Raw genomic sequence first — 20398 nt, 5'->3', positions numbered from 1 at the left:
CACAGTGAGTTTCCTACCAGGTCAACTTAGTGAAGGGGATCAGGGCCAGAAGAGGTAAGTTTTAAAAAATGTTTTACCTTTTTAATGGAGAGTAAAGTGTATCTGCGAGCCTCACAGGAAGTCTTTGGTGTCTTCTGCTGTGGATTTGCACCCCCACCTTCCTAATCATGAGGCACCCACAGGACAACCTGGCTGTCAATCCCACCGCATAGCTGTTGTCTAAGCATGTGGCCTCTGGGACATGTGATTTTCTGCAGCTTTTCACCCAGAATGCAGGCTGAACATTGAGTTCAATAACATCAGAGCATGACTGGCCTTTTTTTAATATTTAATTTTTTAACCATGTGCCTGCTCTTACTCAAAGCTGCTCATTTTTCCGTTATTAACAGTCTGTCTGGACTAATGCTTTGTCTTTCACCGCAAGCATTAACACACGCTTTGCCTTTGTTCTCTCCCCCACCCCACTCCCCTTCACTTACTTAAAACCTAATTCTTTCCTTTGCCAGTTCTGATGAAAGGTCACAGACCTGAAATGTTAACTTTGCTTCTCTCTCCAACAGATGCTGCCAGACCTGCTGAGTATTGCCAGCACTTTTTGCTTTTGTTTCAGATTTCTAGCATCTGCGGTATTTTGCTTTTATTTCAGGAATTAAAATATGCCTGGTCTGTCTTCTGGAGCTAGTTTACATTGGCCTGGAGTTAAAATTGAGGCCAATTTAATTGTCTCAGTTCATTTTGTATTGGCAGGTAGCCCTTGCAAAATTGGTTCTATAAACAGCTACCTATGATGGTTCCTTCGACTCACTTGGGGAGACGATGGGACATCAAATTGATCTTTGTCAGTAGCATTGAGTGGTTTAATAGCAATTGGATACCTCATTTTACATTGACTTCAATGGTGCCATGCAAAACGTGCTGTCAATTCACTGTGAGCCCATTCTGCGTTATTATCGAAGACCAGTTTCACCCCCATACCTTCAAGGCTTCATTTGTCCAATTGATGGGCTGACACCTCCCTCGTTGCTCTTCACCCGAGAACCTCATTCTGCTCTGATTTTTTAAGCAAGGATATAAATGAGCAATGAAACAGCTATTGCATTTAATTCCACCTGAGACAGTAACACTATTTTATGCAGTCAGGAATTGCTAACATTTATTAAAAATTTGTTGTTATGGGAAAGATGGAGCTGGATTTTACATTACAATTTACATTTACAACGTAAAAGTCGGTGGCGAACTCACTTCCGCCTAGCCTGGGGATCCGTCCCGCATTTTACGGGTCCCCAGTCTTTAATTGTTCCAAGGCGAGACTTCCACACGCTTGAGGGAGGCAGTCCCACCTCATTGATCTCCTGGCCAATCAGCAGGTCGGCAGCTCGTAGTCCAGCCGACAGCAGAGGAAGACACGGAGCCAGGATTTCAGGTGAGTTTTGGTTGCCTCGTCGGCGATAATTGGTTGGGCCCCGGCGAAGCTAGGGTGGTCATTTGGGGGCGAAGGGGGGCATGTTGGGGAAGTGGGGGCAGCCCTCAAGCAGGCACCCTGTGCCCAATTTTCAGGCCCCACCCCCAGCTGGCGGCCTTCCCCGGCTCCAGGACGTCCACTTGCCATGAGTAAAATCCGCGTGGAGGTGGGCGAAGGCCCTTAAGTGGCCATTAAGTGGCAACTTAAGGGCCTTGTTTGGCCTGGAGTGGGCGGCCCGTTTTTGGCCCCCCCTCCCGACCTACGTAAAATGGGGTGGAGGCGAGAGCGAGTTGGGAAGGCCTCCCGGAGCCTTCCGCTCCATTTTATGCCACCCACCCGCCACCATCTGGCGTGTTGGGGTGGCATAAAATTCCAGCCATGGTCTTTTAACTTATTCCACAGAAAGGTTTTTCTCATTCAAGACAACACCAGCAACAAACTTACAGATGTTGTAATACCCCTGATAGTTTTAACTAAGTCTATATACAGTGTTCTTGTGAGGCTAGGATGAATTTTACATTCAGTTTGGGGGAGAGAAGAGTGGGTCCAAGACTAGTATTTTAAACTTAAATAAGGGCAATTATGAGGGCATGAAAACAGAGCTAGCTAAAGTGAACTGGCAAATCAGGTTAAGGATAGGTCAATAGAGATGCAGTGGCAGACATTTAAGGGGATATTTCAGAATACACAGAATAAATATATTTCAACGAGAAAGAAAAATTCCAAGGATGGGACCCACCATCTGTGGGTTAACTAAAACAGTTAAAGATAGTATCAAACTTAAAGAAAAAGCCTATAATTGCAAAGATGGGAGGCAGGTCAGAAGATTGGACAGAGTATAAAAAACAGCAAAGAATGACTAAAAGATTGATAAGGAAGGTAAAATTAGAGTACGAGAGAAAGTTAGCTAGAAATATAAAGACAGCTATTAAGAGTTTCTATAGATATTTAAAAAAGAAGAGTTAACAAAGTGAGCGTTGGTCCTATAGCAAGTGAGTCTGGGAATTAATAATGGATAATAAGGAGATGGCAGATGAACTGAACAAGTATTTTGCATCGGTCTTCACTATTGAGGATACAAGTAACATCCCAGTATTAGCTGTAAGTCAGGAAATGGAAGGGAGGGAGGAACTCAAGAAAACTACAATCACCAGGGAAGTGGTACCGAACAAATTGTTGGCACTGTGGACTGACAAGTCCCTGGGTCCTGATGGACTTCATCCTAGGGTCTTAAAAGAAGTGGCTAGTGAGATAGTTGATGCGTTAGTTTTAATCTTCCAAAATTCCCTAGATTTGGGGAAGGTTCTGTCAGATTGGAAAATAGCAAATGTAACTACTTTATTCAAAAAAGGAGCGAGACAGAAAGCAGGAAACTACAGGCCAGTTAGCTTAACATCTGTCATAGGGAAAATGTTAGAAGCTATTATTAAAGATGTTATAGCAGGGCATTTAGAAAAATTCAAGATAATCAGGCAGAGTCAACATGGTTTTGTGAAAGGGAAATCATGTTTAACCAATTGGATTTCTTTGAGGGAGTTACATGTGCTGTGGATAAAGGGGAACTGGTGGATCTACTGTACTTAGATTTCCAGATGGCATTTGATAAGGTGCCACTTCAAAGGTTATTGCAGAAAATAAAAGCTCATGGTGTCGGTGGTAACATATTGGCATGGATAGAAAATAGGCTAGCTAACAGGAAACAGAGAGTAGGCATAAATGGGTCATTTTCTGGTTGGCAAGATGTAACGAATGGTGTGCCATAGAGATCTGTGCTGCGGCCTCAACTTTTTACAATTTATATAAATGACGTAGATGAAGGGACCGAAGGTATGGTTGCTAAATTTGCTGATGACACAAAGATAGGTAGGAAAGTAACTTGTGAAGAGGACATAAGGGGGCTACAAAAGGGATGTAGATAGGTTAAGTGAATGGTCAAAGACTTGGCAAATGGAGTATAATGTAAGAAAATGTGAAATTATCCACTTTGGCAGGAAGAATAAAAAATAAGCATATTGTCTAAATGGTGAGAGATTGCAGAGCTGTGAGATGCAGAGGGATCTGGGTGTCCTAGTGCATGAATTGCAAAAGGTTACAATGCAGGTACAGCACGTAATTAAGAAAGCTAATAGAATGTTATCGTTTATCATGAGGGGAATTGAATACAAAAGCAGGGAGGTTATGCTTCAGCTATACAGGACATTGGTGATACCACATCTGGAGTACTCTGTACAGTACTGGTCTCCTTATTTAAGGAAGGGTGTAAATGCGTTGGAGGCAGTACTGCTATAACATCTAGACTAATACCTGGAATGGGCGGGCTGTTTTACGAGGAAAGATTGGACAGGATAGACTTGTATCCGCTGGAACTTAGAAGAGTAAAAGATGACTTGATTGAAACATATAAGATCATGAGGGGTCTTGACAGGGTGGATGTGGATGTTTTCCCTTGTGGGAGAATCTAGAACTAGGGGTCACTGTTTAAAAATAAGGGGTCGCCCATTTAAGACAGATGAGGAGAAATGTTTTGGTTCTTGGAATTCTCTTACACAAAAGGCAGTGGAAGCAGAGTCTTTGAATATTTTTAAGGCAGAGGTAGATAGATTCTTGATAAGCAAGTGGATGGAAGGTTATCGGGGGCAGGTAGAAATGTGGAGAAATCATGAACTTGCTGAATGGCGGAGCAGGCTCAAGGGCCCGAGTGGCCTACTCCTGCTCCAATGCGTATGTTCATAGGTATGATGCACTGATCATTGGCATCATTAAAGGCTGGAACAAAAAGCAGGCATTCGACAGTATGTTGTGAATAAAAGGCATTACAGCATTCTTTTCTACTGGCTGGAGCTGCTAAATTATTATGCCTAACAGTTCTGCTTGTTGACAGGCCATATTTGTTATCTAGCATTGTGGATTGCACCATTTCTGGAGGTGTAAAAATTACTCTATTACAGTCAGTTTACCTTCTTCTTTAAGCAGGAAGTTTTGTGCCCATGACATTTTTCCTGATATTTCAACTTAATATATAATTATCATTGAATCATCGAATGATACAGCACAGAAGGAGGGCATTTGGCCCATCGTGCCTGTGCTGTCTCTGTGGTAGATCTATCCAATTAATCCCATTCCCCTGCTCTTTCCCCATAACCCTGCATTTTTTTCCCCTTCAAATATTTATCTAATTCTCTTTTGAAAGTTACTATTGAATCTGCTTCCTCCACCCTTTCAGGCAACATGTTCCAGATCGTAACAACTTGTTGCATAAAGCAATTTTCCCTGTCACCTCTTGTTCTTTTACCAATTACCTTAAAAAATGTTACTATAACCCATGAGTAAATTTATATGTATTGGAGTTGTATTTACATACAGCTTAGGACCTATATATTTTGGGTGAAGCCTAGTTCCAGTTACTCAACACTAGTTGTTGACAGGTCAGTCACTAGGAAACAAAATGCTGACAACCCGCTGGTTTGATTTTCTCCCATGCTGCTGAGTTCCGATCTCAGCTGCATCACTGCACACAGGTTAGTTGCCTCTTCACAAGCAATGATTGAAGGATAATTAGGGCGTGCTATTAATGGCTTGTTCTTGTGCACTTTCTAACAGCTTGTTTCAGAGCAGCATCTGCGAAGACCTTGAAATAAATCTCTCCTGCCCTTTCCACTATAATTGCATTGATTAGGGAGCAACTGATAGGATTTAATACCTTGAAGAAAGCCTTAAGGAAAGCATAATTCCAGGCTGGCTTTTAAGACTAGAAAATGAACTGTACAAGACTGCTAGAGGGCAGCTCCATCTGTTCGGTTCTGTACTTAAGTTAAATAATAGCACCTCTGACCTATACTCTGCAAGAGATGAGAGCGCTGTTGATTCAAGGATTTCATTAAGCATACTTCAGTGCCCCCAATATATAGAGATCATGGCCTAGAAATCGGATGGTAGCACACCAATTTTCAGACGCAAAATGGCAATTCTTACCCGCATGTCTTTACGCTGATGCCTCCATGGATTAAGGAAGATGTTGCTCATGTCTCTTGACCTTTCTCATTTGCCTTCTGCTACAGTCACGTGGTGTGACGTGAATGTTTCCCACTGTTCAACTCTCCCCCGACCGCAGCAAGCGAATTTGTATTAAGAGTTTAACCCCTTTGTGTTTTATTCTTCAAATAAACAGACAGTGATAGGTTTTCTTGTAGGTTTTATAATCGAGGAAGTTAATTGATTGTTAATCAATGCGTCTTATCCTGAAATTGTCACAACTGCCTTCGCTCGCACACACGCACACACACAAGAAACAGATAGAGGTAGATGGATTTTAGCTGGGGGAGAAGGGTTTCAATAAACCTTTTGAATTCTATTGAGACTCGAGTTATAGAGGGTTGCAGGCCTGAGATGATTGTAGATTTCTCTCTTGATTGAAGGTTCTGTTGAAGATGGTTGGTCACTTCTAGCTCTCTCTCTGCTGTATGATGCAGATGTCAGTTTTCTCCAGCAGGGCGTGTGCTTTCTGGAATGCCAGCAGTTACAAGTAGCTTCACCTTTTCTCTCTCTCTCTCTCTCTCTTACTGTATGTCTTTTTTTAGAAGGTAAAGCTGTCACTTCTCACCTCCTGTTAGGAGACATTCTGCTTTCTTTCTGATGATGATTGCACAAATGGCCCAGGACGTGGCTACTTCTCACCTCCTTTGTTTTAGAAGGAGATGTTCAATTCTGGAATGTTTCTATGATAAGTGGGAGATGGGTTTCAAAATCATCTTTTGGCTTTGAAGATTTGTCCTTTGTCAGACTATTTGAATATACAAAAGGTTAATAATCCCCTTCTCTTTGGTGGCCATTTTGGACCATTGTTCACTTTTTTTTTAAAAAGGTAAATTTTTTTAAAGACAAAGTCTGTTTTTTCTTAACTCTTCAGAGTTACTCCATCAATGTTGTATCATCGCACCTCCAATGTGCGTGATACTTCAATTTAGAGAATATTATTTTGGTTTGTTTACTATTACAAGCCTTTTGAACCTCAATATTTCATTGACTGGTATACTTTCTATCAGACAGAACAAATTGATAAGTGTCAGCCCAAACCTTCAGAAGTTTGTATACAGAAAACTGTATTTACACTAAGATTGTCTGTGCCTTATGCCTTCAGCAGTTAGCTTAGTCTTCATCCTCATAAAATTCCTCTCAGGTTGAAAGGTCGTTGACTATGTCAATTCATTGGAACAGTTGACCAAAGTAGAAAATTCTCCAGATAGTTTTTTATAACCAGGAATGTATGATGCTTGCTGTCTGTTGACTAAAGTTTTAGCCAGATAAAAGTGCTGGATATCACAAGTGACAGCTAATCCTTATCCTGACCAAAAATCCCTGGCAGATTTCATAGACAATCAAAGTGCGGTTTAGGAGGTAATGTTCAAGTTACTCAGCATAAGAAACAGTATCAGGAATCTGAGTAAGGATCTCTATAGTGGCAGAAGCAACAGAAAACAACATTAGAGAGATGCCCCAGAGCTAGCTCCTAACAAATTCTGAAATGTTGTCAGAGAATCACAAATAACTACAGTATTTGCAATGTTTACTGTGTCCCAACAGCTCATGCTGGAATTCATTCCAGTGGGGAAAGAGCTGAGGTTACACAGAAAGGGAGCAATATGGACACTATGGTAAAGAAAGAGCATGCAGCTTCTGAAAGCATTCTAATTTGCATGCTATGACATTATTTTGTCTGCAGCATTTGTGAAATATAAGTGAATGGCAAAAGCAAAAATAAATCCTTTGACTCACAAAGAAACTAATTTTCTTAACTTAATTCTGTTGTCATTGAATAATGTACAACCAGTATCTCTTGGTGCTAAGCTCTGGAATTCCTAGTCTAAACCTCTCTACCTCTCTATCCTACTCTAAGAAGCTCCTTAAAACCTGTCTCTTTGACTAAGCTTATCTGCCCTAATATCTCCTTATGCGGCTCTGTCAAATTTTGTTTGGTACTGCTCCTTTGAGCGCCTTGGGACATTTTACTACATAAATGGCGCTGTATAAATGCAAGTTGTCATTGCTGTTTGCAATCAGAATGTGAAGTACATTGAGGCTAATCCGTGTAGACAAATCAAAGCATTGTAGATCATCTTGAATTTGACCCTCATGGGAGTCCCAGCGGTAAGTTTCCACCAGCCACTGGTGTAAACTAGACCCATAACCAGACGAGCAGCTTTCCTTTTGTTAGCATTGTCATCAACTCAGTATAAACAAAATGAGGTAAGAGTTGTCTCTGCCATTGTGCACACTGGTTAGTAGATGCAGTGTATCAAAAATAATGGTCATCTTGGTTCCTGATTTTAAGCCTATTGGTTTATTTAACTGATATAAGATTTCATCAAACAGGCAACAGTATTTTACAGCATGATTTTGTAAATGTCTTGAAAACGTAAATTCAGCACAATGCTTCAGACTAAAAGATGACAGTAGAACAAGGGACACAGGTCCAAATTATTGCAAAGCAAATTCAGGACTGATGTCTGGAAGAGTGATCAGCATATGGAACAAATCTCCAGGTAATGTAATGGAAGCAAAAACTTAAATCAATTTGAAGCTGCTTTTATATTGTGTGAGTGCCACTGACTCTAGAGTAGTATGTTGAGGAACCGACTAGAGAACAGGCTATTTTAGATCTAATATTACATAATAAGAAAGGGCTAATTAACAATCTTGTTGTAAGAGAACCTTTAGGGAAGAGTGACCATAATATGATAGGATTTTACATTATGTTTGAAAGTGAGGCTGTTCACTCTGAAGCCAGGGTGTTAAATTTGAACAAAGGAAATTATGTAGGTGTGAGGGACAAATTGGCTGAGGTGGATTGGGAAAATATATTAAAAGGTATGACAGTAAATGGGCAATATATAGTCTTTAAAGAAATATTACATAGTTTACAGCAAATATACATTCCTTCAAGGCACAAAAACCCAAAAGTAAAGGCAGTCAACTGTGGATAACAAAGGAAGTTAAGGATTCTATAAGATTAAAAGAAAAGGCCCATAAAGTTGCCAGAAATGGTCGTAAACCTGAGGATTGGGAGGATTTTAGAATACGGCAAAGGAGGATGAAAAACTGATAAAGAAAGGGAGAATAGAATATGAATGTAAGCTCGCAACAAAATATAAAAATGGGCTGTCAAAGCTTCTACAAGTAAGTAAAAAGGAAACATTTGGCTAAGATAAATGTGGGTCTATTACAGGCAGAGTCAGGAGAATTTATAATGGGGAGTAAAAGAAATGGCAGAGAAGCTAAATGATTATTTTGCGTCTGTCTTCACTGAGGAAGGTACAAGAAATCTCCCAGAATTAGAGATCCAAGGGATTAGTGGGAATGAGGAATTGAAGGAAATTAGTATTAGTAAGAAGGTTGTATTGGAGAAATTAATGGGGTTGGAGATTGAGAAACCCCCAGGATCTGATATTCTACATCCCAGAGTGTTGAAAGAGGTAGCTATGAAGATAGTGGATGCATTGGTGATCATCTTCCAAAATTCTATAGATTCTGGAGCGGTTCCTGCAGATTGGAAAGTCTGAAATGAACCCCACTATTTAAGAGGGGAGGGAGAGAGAAAACGGGATTACAGACCTGTTAGCCTTACATCAGTCATTGGGAAAATGCTAGACTCTATTCTAAAGGATGTGATAAATGGAGTCTTGGATAATAAAGATCTGATTGGGTATAGTCAACATGAATTTGTGAATGGGAAATCATGTTTGACGAACCAGTTGGAGTTTTTTGAGGATGTTACTAACAGAATTGATAAAGGGGAGTCAGTGGGTGTGGTATACTTGGATTTTCAGAAGGCTTTTGATAAAGTCCCCCACAGGAGGTTGGCTAGTAAAATTAAAGCACATGGGACAGGAGGTAACATACTGGCATGGATTAAGGATTGGTTAACAGACAGAAAACAGAGAGTAGGAATAAACGGGTCATTCTCGTGTTGGCAGGCTGTGACTAGTGGGGTACCGCAGGGATCAGTACTTGGGTCCCAGCCATTCACAATATATATCAATAATTTGCATGTGGGGACCAAATGTAGTATATCCAAGTTTGCAGATGACACAAAACTCGGTGGGAATGTGTGTTGTGAGGAAGATGCAAAGTGGCTTCAAGGGGATTTGGACAGACTTAGTGAATGGGCAAGAACGTGCCAGATGGAATATAATGTGGAAAAATGTGAGGTTATCCACTTTGATAGGAGGAATAGATGTGCAGAGTATTTCTTAAATGGTAAGAAATTATAAAGTGCAGATGTACAAAGGGACCTGGGTGCCCTTGTCAATAAGTCACTGAAAGCTACCATGCAGGTGCAGCAAGCAATTAGGAAGGCTAATGGTATGTTAGCCTTTATCACAAGAGGATTTGAGTACAGGAGTAGTGAAGTCTTGCTTCAATTTTATAGAACCTTGGTTAGACCGCACTTGGAGTACTGTGTGCAGTTTTGGTCCCCTTACCTTAAGAAGGATATTATTGCCATAGAGGGAGTGCAACAAAGATTCACCAGACTTGTTCCCAGGATGGTGGGACTGTCCTATGAAAAGAGATTGGGGAAACTGGGCCTGTATTCTCTAGAGTTTCGAAGAATGAGAGGTGATCTCATTGAAACCTACAAAATACTTAAAGGGATTGACAGGGTAGATGCAGGTAAGCTGTTTCCCCTGGTTGGGAAGTCTAGAACCAGAGGACACAATTTCAAATAAGGGGGAAGCCACTTATGACAGAGATGAGGAGAGATTTATTTACTCAGAGGGTTGTGAATCTTTGGAATTCTCTACCCCAGAATGCTATGGAAGCTCAGTCATTGAGTATGTTTAAAGCAGAGATTGACAGATTTCTAAATACCAATGACATAAAGGGATATGAGGATAGTGTGGGAAAGAGGCACTGAAGTGGATGATCAACCATGATGGTATTGAATGACGGAGCAGGCTCGATGGGCTGAATGGCCTATTCCTGCTCCTATGTTCCTATGTTCCAATGACTTGCCAATACACAAGGCCCTTGCAGCAAGTGCCAACACCAAAGATAAACTGCCAAATTTATTATGGTAGCTAGGCTATGCTTCAGGAGCTGGTAACATTCATACAAATGGTATGTTGACCTTCATAGCGAGAGGATTCAAGTACAGGAGCAGGGATGTCTTGCTGCAATTATACAGGGTCTTGGTGAGGCCACACCTAGATTATTGTGTGCTATTTTGATCTCCTTATCTGAGGAAGGATGTTCTTGCTATAGAGGGAGTGCAGCGAAGGTTTATCAGGCTGATTCCTAGGATGATGGGACTGACATATGAGGAGAGATTGAGTCAGTTAGGATTATATTCGCTGGAGTTCAGAAGACTGAGGGGAGAATCTCATAGAAACCTATAAAATTTTAACAGGGCTTGACAGGGTAGATGCAAAGAGGATGCTCCCAATGGTGGGGGAGTCCAGAACCAGGGGGTCATAGTCTAAGGATACAGGGTAAACCTTTCAGGACTGAGACTGAGAAATTTCTTCACTCAGAGAGTGGTGAGCCTGTGGAATTTGCTACACAGAAAGCAGTTGAGGCCAAAACATTGTATGTTTTCAAGAAGGAGTTGGATATAGCTCTTGGGTCTAAAGGGATTAAAGGGTATGGGGCGAAAGCAGGAACAGGTTACTGAGTTGGATGATCAGCCATAATCATAATGAATGGCGGAGCAGGCTCGAAGGGCCGAATGGCCTACTGCTCCTATTTGCTATTATAAAAGTGGCTTCAGAAACAGATGGATGCTGTGGCGATTGTATGGTGTTTCTGGATAGGTAAGATGGGCCAAATGGCCTCCTCCATCTAAATCTATAGCCATTTTAATACAGAATCACAGAATTATTACAGCACAGTAGGAGACCATTCAGCCCATCATGTCTGCACTGGCTCTGTGAATGAGCAATTCACCTAGTGCCATTCCACGCCTTCTCCCCGTAACCTTGCACATTCTTCAGCTCGTGGTGTTCCCATATGCCTGCTGCCTTTGTTCTTCTAGGCAGTAGAGGTTGCAGGTTTAGAAGGCCCATTGGTGCCTGTCTCTCAAATCTAAACTTACTAAGAGTTAATAAAAGGGGTTACCTTACAATCTTGTGAAAAGGTTTTAAATTGGAAGTCATTTTGCCTCAAAAGCAAGAAAGAATGCCCAAATAGTCTTTATTTATAGAATATTGCTTAGTACATGGTGCACATGGAACATTTATGGATCCTTAAAATATTTCTGCATGGAACTAGCCCCAATTTATACAGTACCTTTTAAACTTTTGTGTATAGAGGGCCTTTGCAAATAGTGATGTACTTCCTGTCCTAACTTCTGAAACACATCCCAGGAATCTTCCCTGGGGCTTCTCCTTCTTCACTGGTGTAAGTTCAGTGGGCGTTCGGTGGAAACCCCGTGGAATCATAGATGGCAAACTTCCACAGAGTTACAGTGGCAGAGCAGGAGGAACCCCAAGGAAATTCCCAGTGACAACGCCAACTGCCCAAAAGGAAGCAGTACTATCATTGCTAATGTTTTTGTTGTACTGCATGTCAATAGAAGTGAACATACTAGTAAGCCAGCAATTGTAGAAGAAACAAAATACCAAACTCTCTAGACACTCTGCTCATGATGCATGATACACCTGGCTCCACTGATACAAAATATAATGATCTCTCAGATCCTCTGGCGGACCTCACCTTGAAAACCTAAGGATAAATATATTTCCATAAACAACATTTAAAACCTTTCAGCATTACCATAGGATATCTTATCTAATACGACCAAACAAAGAAAGCTTAAAGAGAAAGTTTTTTTTTAAAACTGTGCATCCTGGAAATCTGAAATAAAGAAACAAAGTCAAAATATTTTGGAAATATTTCATCTCAGCTTAAAGCAAGAAAGAATAAGTTAATGCTTTGGGTAAATTCCTTTCATCAAAATGTAAAAAGTAAATGAAGTGTAGATTTCGAAGTGGTAGGTAAGAGTTGTTTGGTCTAGGAAGAAAGTTGGACTGTAGGTTGCACTGAACTATACAGTACAAAGATGACTTGCAGAAAACATCTGTGTGTTCCAAGAACTGAACTGTACAATCTTAATTGCAAGTTAAGACAGATGGCTAAATTGATGACTCATGGAATATGCAGGTTGTGTAAATATTGCTAATGTGACAGCCAAAATAATGCTATTGATATCACAGATGCAATCTCTTTGTCAGCAAACAGAAGACAGGATTTGTGTAAACATTCAGGATTTTTGTTAAGTTTTATGGCAGGTTGAAAATTAGGTTCAGCATAGTTAAGTGTAAAAACAAAATGGCTAAAGCTCTCATCTGGTGCAATTGATAGAGAAGTAGATAGTTTAAAACAGAATTCTATTTGTACTCAGGAAATGTAATCTGATTTTGTCAATGGCTGTAAACACTATCCTAGATCAGAATGTGGGTTGACAAAGTCCGACATACATTATGAAATGTTAGAAGGAACAGGGAGCACTTGGTGATTTCAGGCCCAATCCTGGCATTCTGACATAGACATCTTTTCAACCAGTCATATGGTGTGACCCAGGTTGTCCAACCTTTCAAGCTAAAAGAGAAACATGGCAATGGTACATAGCAGTACCGACCTAAAAGCAGAATATTATAACTTTAAAACACATTCTTTTTAATAAAAAGAAAAGAACTGCAAATGTTGGAAATCTGAAACAAAACAGAGTCAATTAACACCTGTAAAGGGAAAAGATAGGGGAGTGGGGCTAAATCTTCAAAAGAGCTGGCACAGACCCAATGGGCGAGATTTTACCAAGCCCTCGACATCGAGCTCCACAGCTGGGGGGACCGAAAGTTTGGGCTGGCAGTAGTTGGAGCCATGGAACCCGATGTCAAGAGGACCCAGCCCAATCCTCCCGGGGGTGGTGAGGCTCCGTGGCGCCCCCCGGCTGCTGGGTGACGGGACCTGGATTTCAATATTTAACTCATTACATGCATAAATTTAAATGGACTTATGGTGCAGTGGCCAGCACTCCTGCATCTTCAGTTCCCCGTCCAAGGAAAGCCGACGTGTTATTGGTGGGGAGGGGGAGGAGTTAAGATTTTTCGTGCGATGTGGGGGGGGGTGGAAATAAACATAATGGGGGTAGAGTAGCACCTTCGCACAGGCATCTGACGCTATTTCAGGGGACAGACAACCCACCACCTCCACATGATTGGGGTGTAGGCTGCCCCAGCTATTTAGATGAGCCATTGTGCGTGAGATTGCGGTGGCTCTTTGGCGTGCAGGTCACCATTTTTTGAGCTTGCCGCTGGGATTGGCGATGGACTCTTAAAATCCAGCCCAATGGTCGAATGGTCTCCTTCTGTTCTGTACTATTCTATGATAGGAAACACTTCATCAAAGAAATGTTAACCTAACAAACGTTAACTTTTACATGAGAGTTCTCCACCGAGCAAGTCTCATATCGATCATCCCCATTCATAAAGCCAGACTTGGCAATGCAGATCTGAAGTGCTGTTAACAAAAACTACTGTTCTAAATAACAATTTCATTCTTTTATTTAGTTTCCAAAGAACAAGCCTTCAGTAAATATCATTGAAGCCTGACTGCTGTGCAGCTAAGAAGATGGTTTAATTAATCCATTAACCTGGTTTCTCTTGGGAGGGAGCTGTTGGCTTCTGTATGCAAGGAGAGTCCTGCTTCATATTTAGAATTAAAAGCACAGAACAATCAAGAACTCTTGAAATGATTATCTTCATCAAGGACAGGAGACTATTTAATTTCACACCTGCGGAAAAGACTCCCTAATGTTTTGAGCATTTTTGTATAATACAAGAGGTAATTTAATAAAGATTTTATCTTTGCATTCTTGCAAAGGGACTCACTAATAATGAGAAAAAAAAATTAAGAAATGGTTACATATATTCAAAGTTCTTTCACTGGCAGTTCATCGGATGAATTATAAACAGTTGATAAAAGATGTTTCAGAAATCCAAGCTACGAAGACAGTCATGCGGACCTTAAACAACATGCTATTATGTATATTTTAAATGGTCAATGTCTCTCCACGGTGAGAAATATGATTTTGTTTACAATTTGTAAGATGGTACCACTGCATTGGGGTTCGCAGAGTACAATCAGAGCTAGCTTTTCTACAAGGAGAATGGCAAGATGACGTTTGAAGTTCAGGAACATCTTTATTGCAAAGATTATGATATTAGATGTTTATCACCATCTTCAATGATCCTAACTCTTGGTTTTGCTTAGAAAAATGAATTTTTGGGCTTGCAAGCTAGATATTGCCTACGCTATGTAAGAAAATATCAAAGACATACAAAGATGTAGCACTAGCTTAATGTATTTTTTTTTTTATTTCTCCCTGCCCATCAACCATTAATACTGGCCAGTCTTCTGAAAGTGTTTGCTGAAATATTGGGCTGAATTTTACCAGCCCCATGACCTCGGGGGTCATGACGGGGGAACCCGTAAAATTCTTGCAGAAGCATCCCACCACGACCCCCAATGCAGAGAAGGCCGCACTGCATTTTACATATTTAAATTAATTAAAACAAAATGCTAATTACCTTACCTGCTCCCAGAGGCCATCGCATGGCCGCTAGATGTAACTCATGCGCCTTTGAAGCACTATTCGGAGTGCTGAGGTGAGACACTGGTGGGGAGGGGGAGGAGTTAAGTTAGTAGGGCAGGGGGTGGGAGCAGGAAAAACAATTCTTATTGGCTGTGGGGATGGTGGCTAGGAGTTGAAGGGCAAATGTGATGAGGTTGGGTGGGGGGTGGTGGGGGGTGGTGGGTGGTGGAATTCATGTTGGGACTGAAATATATTTTATTCATATCAGACAATGAAAACACCGTTGTGGGGGTTGGGAAAGGGCCTCCAGCTTTTAATATTATATTTCAATAAAATGTGTAGTGACAACCCTTTAAAATTCAAATTTATCCTAAGGGCTTGAAGCCCTTTAAAAATGGCGCCAGTTCCAAATGCCATTGCTGGGGACGGAGCAGCCGCCCCCCCCCCCCTATTGGGCGGCCGCTCAGCCCCCTCCATTTAAATGAGCCCCCGTGTGAAATATTGCGGGGGCTCAACGGCGTTGCTTCCGTGTCGGAAGGCTGCTGAGTTCAAAGCGGGCCACTACGATGTGCGGTGCGCTAATAAATTCCGGTCCTTTATAGCAGGTACATAATTTCTTTTTAATTATTCTTATAATCAATAACAGTGCACCTTTAACTTTAATATAAAAGATGACCGGACATGTTATGAGCTTTTTCTTTCTTCTTAATTGAAATGTGCAGTTCTATCAAACTAGGAAGCAGAGAACACTTGGTAAAGATTTTGGGCTGAATTTTCCTTGAAGGTGAGTGGTTCTGCTGCCGGGACCGAAAACGGGACCCGACCCTCCATATGGGCAGACAACAGGACCCTGGGTGGCATTTTACCAGCAGTGGCCAGTTAAGAGGTTGTTGCTGGGACTGCTGACCAATTGAGGTCAGTGGCCTGCCTCCTAGAACTGCTCGCCCAGTCAGAGGGCCAGCAGCTCAGCAGCGCCACCAATAGAGGCGGCTACTTCTGAGGCTACAGGAAGAAGAGTGCGTCTCCATGCTGAGGCAGCAACAATGCAAGTATTTTTTTTTTTTTTAAATCGAGCCAGGGCCAGGCAGCCATTGCCAATGAGGGGCCCCTCCATGACTCATGGAGTAGCCATAAAGGAGGCCGCCAACCCCCCACCCTGGGACCCCACTGGGATGCAACCAGCGTTTACCTGGCAGTCTCTCTATGTGGTAGCAACCCCTACCAACACCGGTAAAATGGGCAATTAATTGATCTCCTGCCTCCGGTCGATGGGTAGCCACATCCCTTAATTTCCGCCGCCGGTAATATCCCGTGGCAGCGGGACGATGGTGGGTACCCCTCACTACACCTTCTGCAGTCATTTTCCAAGGCCTCTCACCTCCTAACACGTCTCCAAAGGGCTGGTAAAATTCATCCTTCTTTGATTTGTATTCATTATCCATACACAGATCTATTTGAAACATAATTAATTTAATGCACACAGTTCAAGCAGACAGTTTTCCCAATATCCATGTGTTTTTTTTCATTTATCCAAGGAATGACAACCATCTGCTAATCTTTCACAATCAGTGGCGAACATGACAAATAGTGATACCTGTAAGGGTAATATGTAGCTGGAGGAACCCTTCGACATATTCGTGGCTGCTTTAAAACTAACATTACGATTAGGTTAAAGCATTGGGGATCTACTTTAATCTTTTTTTATATAGTGCTTCTGTGTATTGTACTTTGCAGCAGTTACCAGGACAAATGAGTTGTGGTGATATTTGTGCTGTCTACCATTTAATTTGCATTTTATGTAGCTGTGGAGTAACTATGTGTTCATACAAAAATATCAAGAATTGGTACTTACTTTTTTTTTAAGCAGTACTATTTACATGCCGAAATTGTAGAAGTCCTTAGCACTGGAACATGTCTCGCAGCTAAATGCTAAAATTGGGTTGTCCAATTTTCTCTTTAAAATGTTCAAATATAAATTTTTAAAAATGAAATATTGAGCATTCCAGGGAAGTACAAAATGCAAAATGACATTTTTGTGCTTTGGTTTTCTCTCGGCCGGAGATCTGCAATCTGCGGTTCCAGAGTTGCTTGTGGCCTCTTTAACAGCACATTAGCAGTTCCCGACCTTTTCCCGTTGCCTCACGTTATCATGAAAAATACCTTTAAAAAAAATTAATTCAAGAAAAGTAAGAGCCATGTTTTTTATTGTGGTGATAAAAAGCTAATGATTACGCTGCACTTTGTGGTTTAAAATGATTATTTTAGCGAAAAACATCATTGTGTTCTACATAAGTGATATAGCTACACCATGGTCATAGATTTGGTTCAAGGAACAAGGTTTATGGTTGGGAACATTATTGTTTCTAATATAGCTGAAATTATTGTGAATGTGCTATTAGAAGTTACATTTTATCACAAGAATCAGTATTTGAAAAAATTGTCTTAGTTTTACGCATCTTAAGTTAAAGTTTGTTTTAAAGATGACTTTACTGACAAAATCACAGTAAAAAAAATCTATTTGTTCCAAGATGTGTTACAAAAACAAAGACAAAAGGCATTCTCAATTTTGTATGCAAACTTATTTTTTATTCAGTGGCAATGTGCTGTTTATCCATTAAATTAATTTGGGTCAGCATTTTTGCATTTGCATTTTGAACATGTTTACACGTAATTCATGCAAATTGGTGCAAAAAAAACTGAATAAGTATATATTGGAGACAAAGATTTTTTTTAAAAAAGACAATAAAAACTTCAAAAAAACATGATAATTCAGTTAGGTCCATTTTAAATGTGAGTTTTGTCCTATTTATTTATTATATATACACATTATGCATTCTACCAGAAACAGTATTTTGTTTAGAAATGCTGAATTTTTATCGTGCAGCTCCCAATAGTTTTGATTTTAGGCAATTTTTTAAATAAAGATTCAAGTAAAAAAAGGTTGCTGACCCTTGCTCTAGCCCATAGGTTAGATTTTCCTCTGAGGTCCTTCACTGGGGCATGGAATATTAAGGAATATGGAATAAAGATAGATGGAGTGGAGGTAGAGATCAGCCATGATCTAACTGAATGGCAGAATAGGCTTGAGGGGCTGAATGGCCTACTCCTGTTCCTAAGTTCACTGAATATCAGACAGTTGTGACATATTTCAATGTGTTACATCAGTGGGGAAAGAATTCCACTATTTTACTGTTCAAGGTCATTTGTTTGGTCATGGTACATCCCTAGTGTTGGGTCTTTTGTTAACCAAAGGTTTTAAAGGATATAGAGCAGAGAGAGTTAGGTCATAGATCAGTCATGATCTAATTGAATGGTGGACAGACTCAAGGAGTTAAATGGCCTCCTCATGTTCCTGTGTTCTTCCTATGCCCCTGCCTGGGCCTAGTGCTGGAAACCAGGGCAGGCCTGCTACTGAACATTTGGTTGTTGGCATTGTGTCCTTCCCGCAAAGATATGGGATTTAAAAAAAAAAATCTCAAGGCATCAAATATGTTTCATGATATTATTCAAAAGTACTGCATAAAATATCCATGTACAATAAACTCCTAGCATTTTTTTCTTTAAATGAACCAGCTGTGTCCAAATCAAAAGGTCCTCTAAACTTACCTTCTGTTAGTCACTCACAATTGTTATCATGTGCCATAACAAGGAAACAACAGATGGTTCTATTTGACATGGATATCCATATTCTGGTCCGGAGTGAGTCAGTTGAGAGTTTAGATGAGGTTTGGCTTCCTTCCATTTTTTTCTAACTTCCCACTGCAATGTTCTGTCCAGTCAAATTATTCCTTAAAATTTCCCTAAAGCAAAAATTGTTTGCCACATTGTTAACTGCGATCTTTTTAGACTTTGAAAATGTGGTCACCAAACTCTTGTGCTTGCATAAAAGACCAATGTATTTGCAAATGTACCTCTTTTCTAATGTGCTTTTTACAACAACGTTCCCTGTTAAAGAGAGTGGCTCAAAGCTAGATCATATTCATAAAATCTCCAAATTTAAGATAACTTGGACTTCAGACTCATCCATTATCTCGGTATAGCAGTTTATTAGTGTTTTACCCAAAATATACTATTTTATATACAAATATTTTCCATGTATATGGTCATGTTCATTACTGCTGTTACCTACAGAATATTTTAGAGCAAAATAAATATGTACAGGAGAAAATATCTCATTAATAAGTTGTTTGTAACTGAGATGTATTTGGTTATGTTTGGCTGCATAACACTAGTCATGGCACTTCAAAAGTAATGCATTGTGTGAAGCAATTTGTGATGTTTGTGTTGTTACAGCATTATATAAATGCAACTATTGTAAATCACTTTCATTCTAGCATACTGTGTACTAATCTGAACCATATAACTGAGAAAATATGAGGACTAGCTGCCTGTGAGGTTTCTTTTACTGCTCATTTAACATAATTCCCCTGCTACATTCTATTCCTTTATCTGTAATCATGGCATAGTCACTTCCACTACACAAGGGGAAGGAGGAGTGGGGGAGAGAGGAGGAAGGGTGGGGGCAGGGAGAGAGAGGAGGCAGGGAGATGGATATTTGAGAGGGAGAGGGGGGAGAAAGCAATCATGATCACACCTGACAGATGGACATCTATCTGGATTCTCTGTATCGCTTTCAAGTGTGTGGGCAGACATTGGCTACTTGTGCGAACAAAAACAATGCCAGGTACTCACTTATTAGGGAGAAATGCGTTTTAAATCTGTGTTTTGATGGCATTAGGTTGGCTATACACTTTATATAAAAACTAATTGCCCCCATGTCCGTGATGCCTATCCCCGCACATAAGAGCAGGAGTAGGCCATACGGCCTCTCAAATCTGTTCCACAAGATCATGGCTGATCGTTGACCTCAACTCCACTTTCCCACACAATCCCCATACCCTTGATTCCCTTAGCATCCAAGATGGTATATAAAAAAAGTATAATTGTACAGGAGAAAATAAATACATGTACCCAAATTTTCCTATCTTTTTTTTAAAAAAAACTCAATTATAGTGATAGTGCCGGGATGGTAACTTACTACCTGGTTATATTTATGCATTTCATACCACTGAATAATGCTGATGGAACTAGCTGCTCACTGAGGTTTTGAAATCTTGGTCACCCATGACCTCATTTTTGACATATGATGTATTTCAGAACAGGAAGTGACAGGGTCATACTTTGTTCAATGGTTTGTTCCATTTCTTTCTTGTTATGCAGTCAAGTATGTCTAAATAAGTCAAGTTTAAATGATCTATTTCAGCTTGAAGTGCTTTGTGTATAGGAAATTCTTATTGATTTCCAAGATTGCAGCAAAATGGGAATAAACACACTTTCACATATCGAGG

General features: G+C 40.5%; 2 protein-coding genes across 2 annotated transcripts in view; one reads left to right on the top strand and one right to left on the bottom strand.

Annotated features, from left to right (window-relative positions):
* The window catches only part of fndc5a (fibronectin type III domain containing 5a), a 91767-nt gene extending 76775 nt beyond the window's left edge, over positions 1-14992 (top strand). The window contains exon 6 of the mRNA XM_068010945.1: positions 14026-14992. Within this exon, the coding sequence (XP_067867046.1) occupies positions 14026-14067 (42 nt within the window). The 3' untranslated portion in view covers positions 14068-14992. The remainder of the gene's footprint in view (positions 1-14025) is intronic.
* Positions 14993-16374: 1382 nt separating this feature from the next.
* LOC137347179 (S100P-binding protein-like) overlaps positions 16375-20398 on the bottom strand; it is a 70260-nt gene continuing 66236 nt past the window's right edge. Inside the window, exons 7-8 of the transcript XR_010968903.1 lie at positions 18657-18850; positions 16375-17210 (exon numbers count right to left, since the gene is read on the bottom strand). The gene's annotated coding sequence lies outside the window, so the exon portion shown is untranslated. The remainder of the gene's footprint in view (positions 17211-18656; positions 18851-20398) is intronic.

The sequence above is a fragment of the Heterodontus francisci genome, chromosome 31 (genome assembly GCF_036365525.1).
Source record: "Heterodontus francisci isolate sHetFra1 chromosome 31, sHetFra1.hap1, whole genome shotgun sequence".
Taxonomy (NCBI): Eukaryota; Metazoa; Chordata; class Chondrichthyes; order Heterodontiformes; family Heterodontidae; genus Heterodontus; species Heterodontus francisci.
The sequence above is the reverse complement of the archived record's forward strand: the minus strand, read 5'-3'. Positions and strand labels throughout refer to the sequence as shown.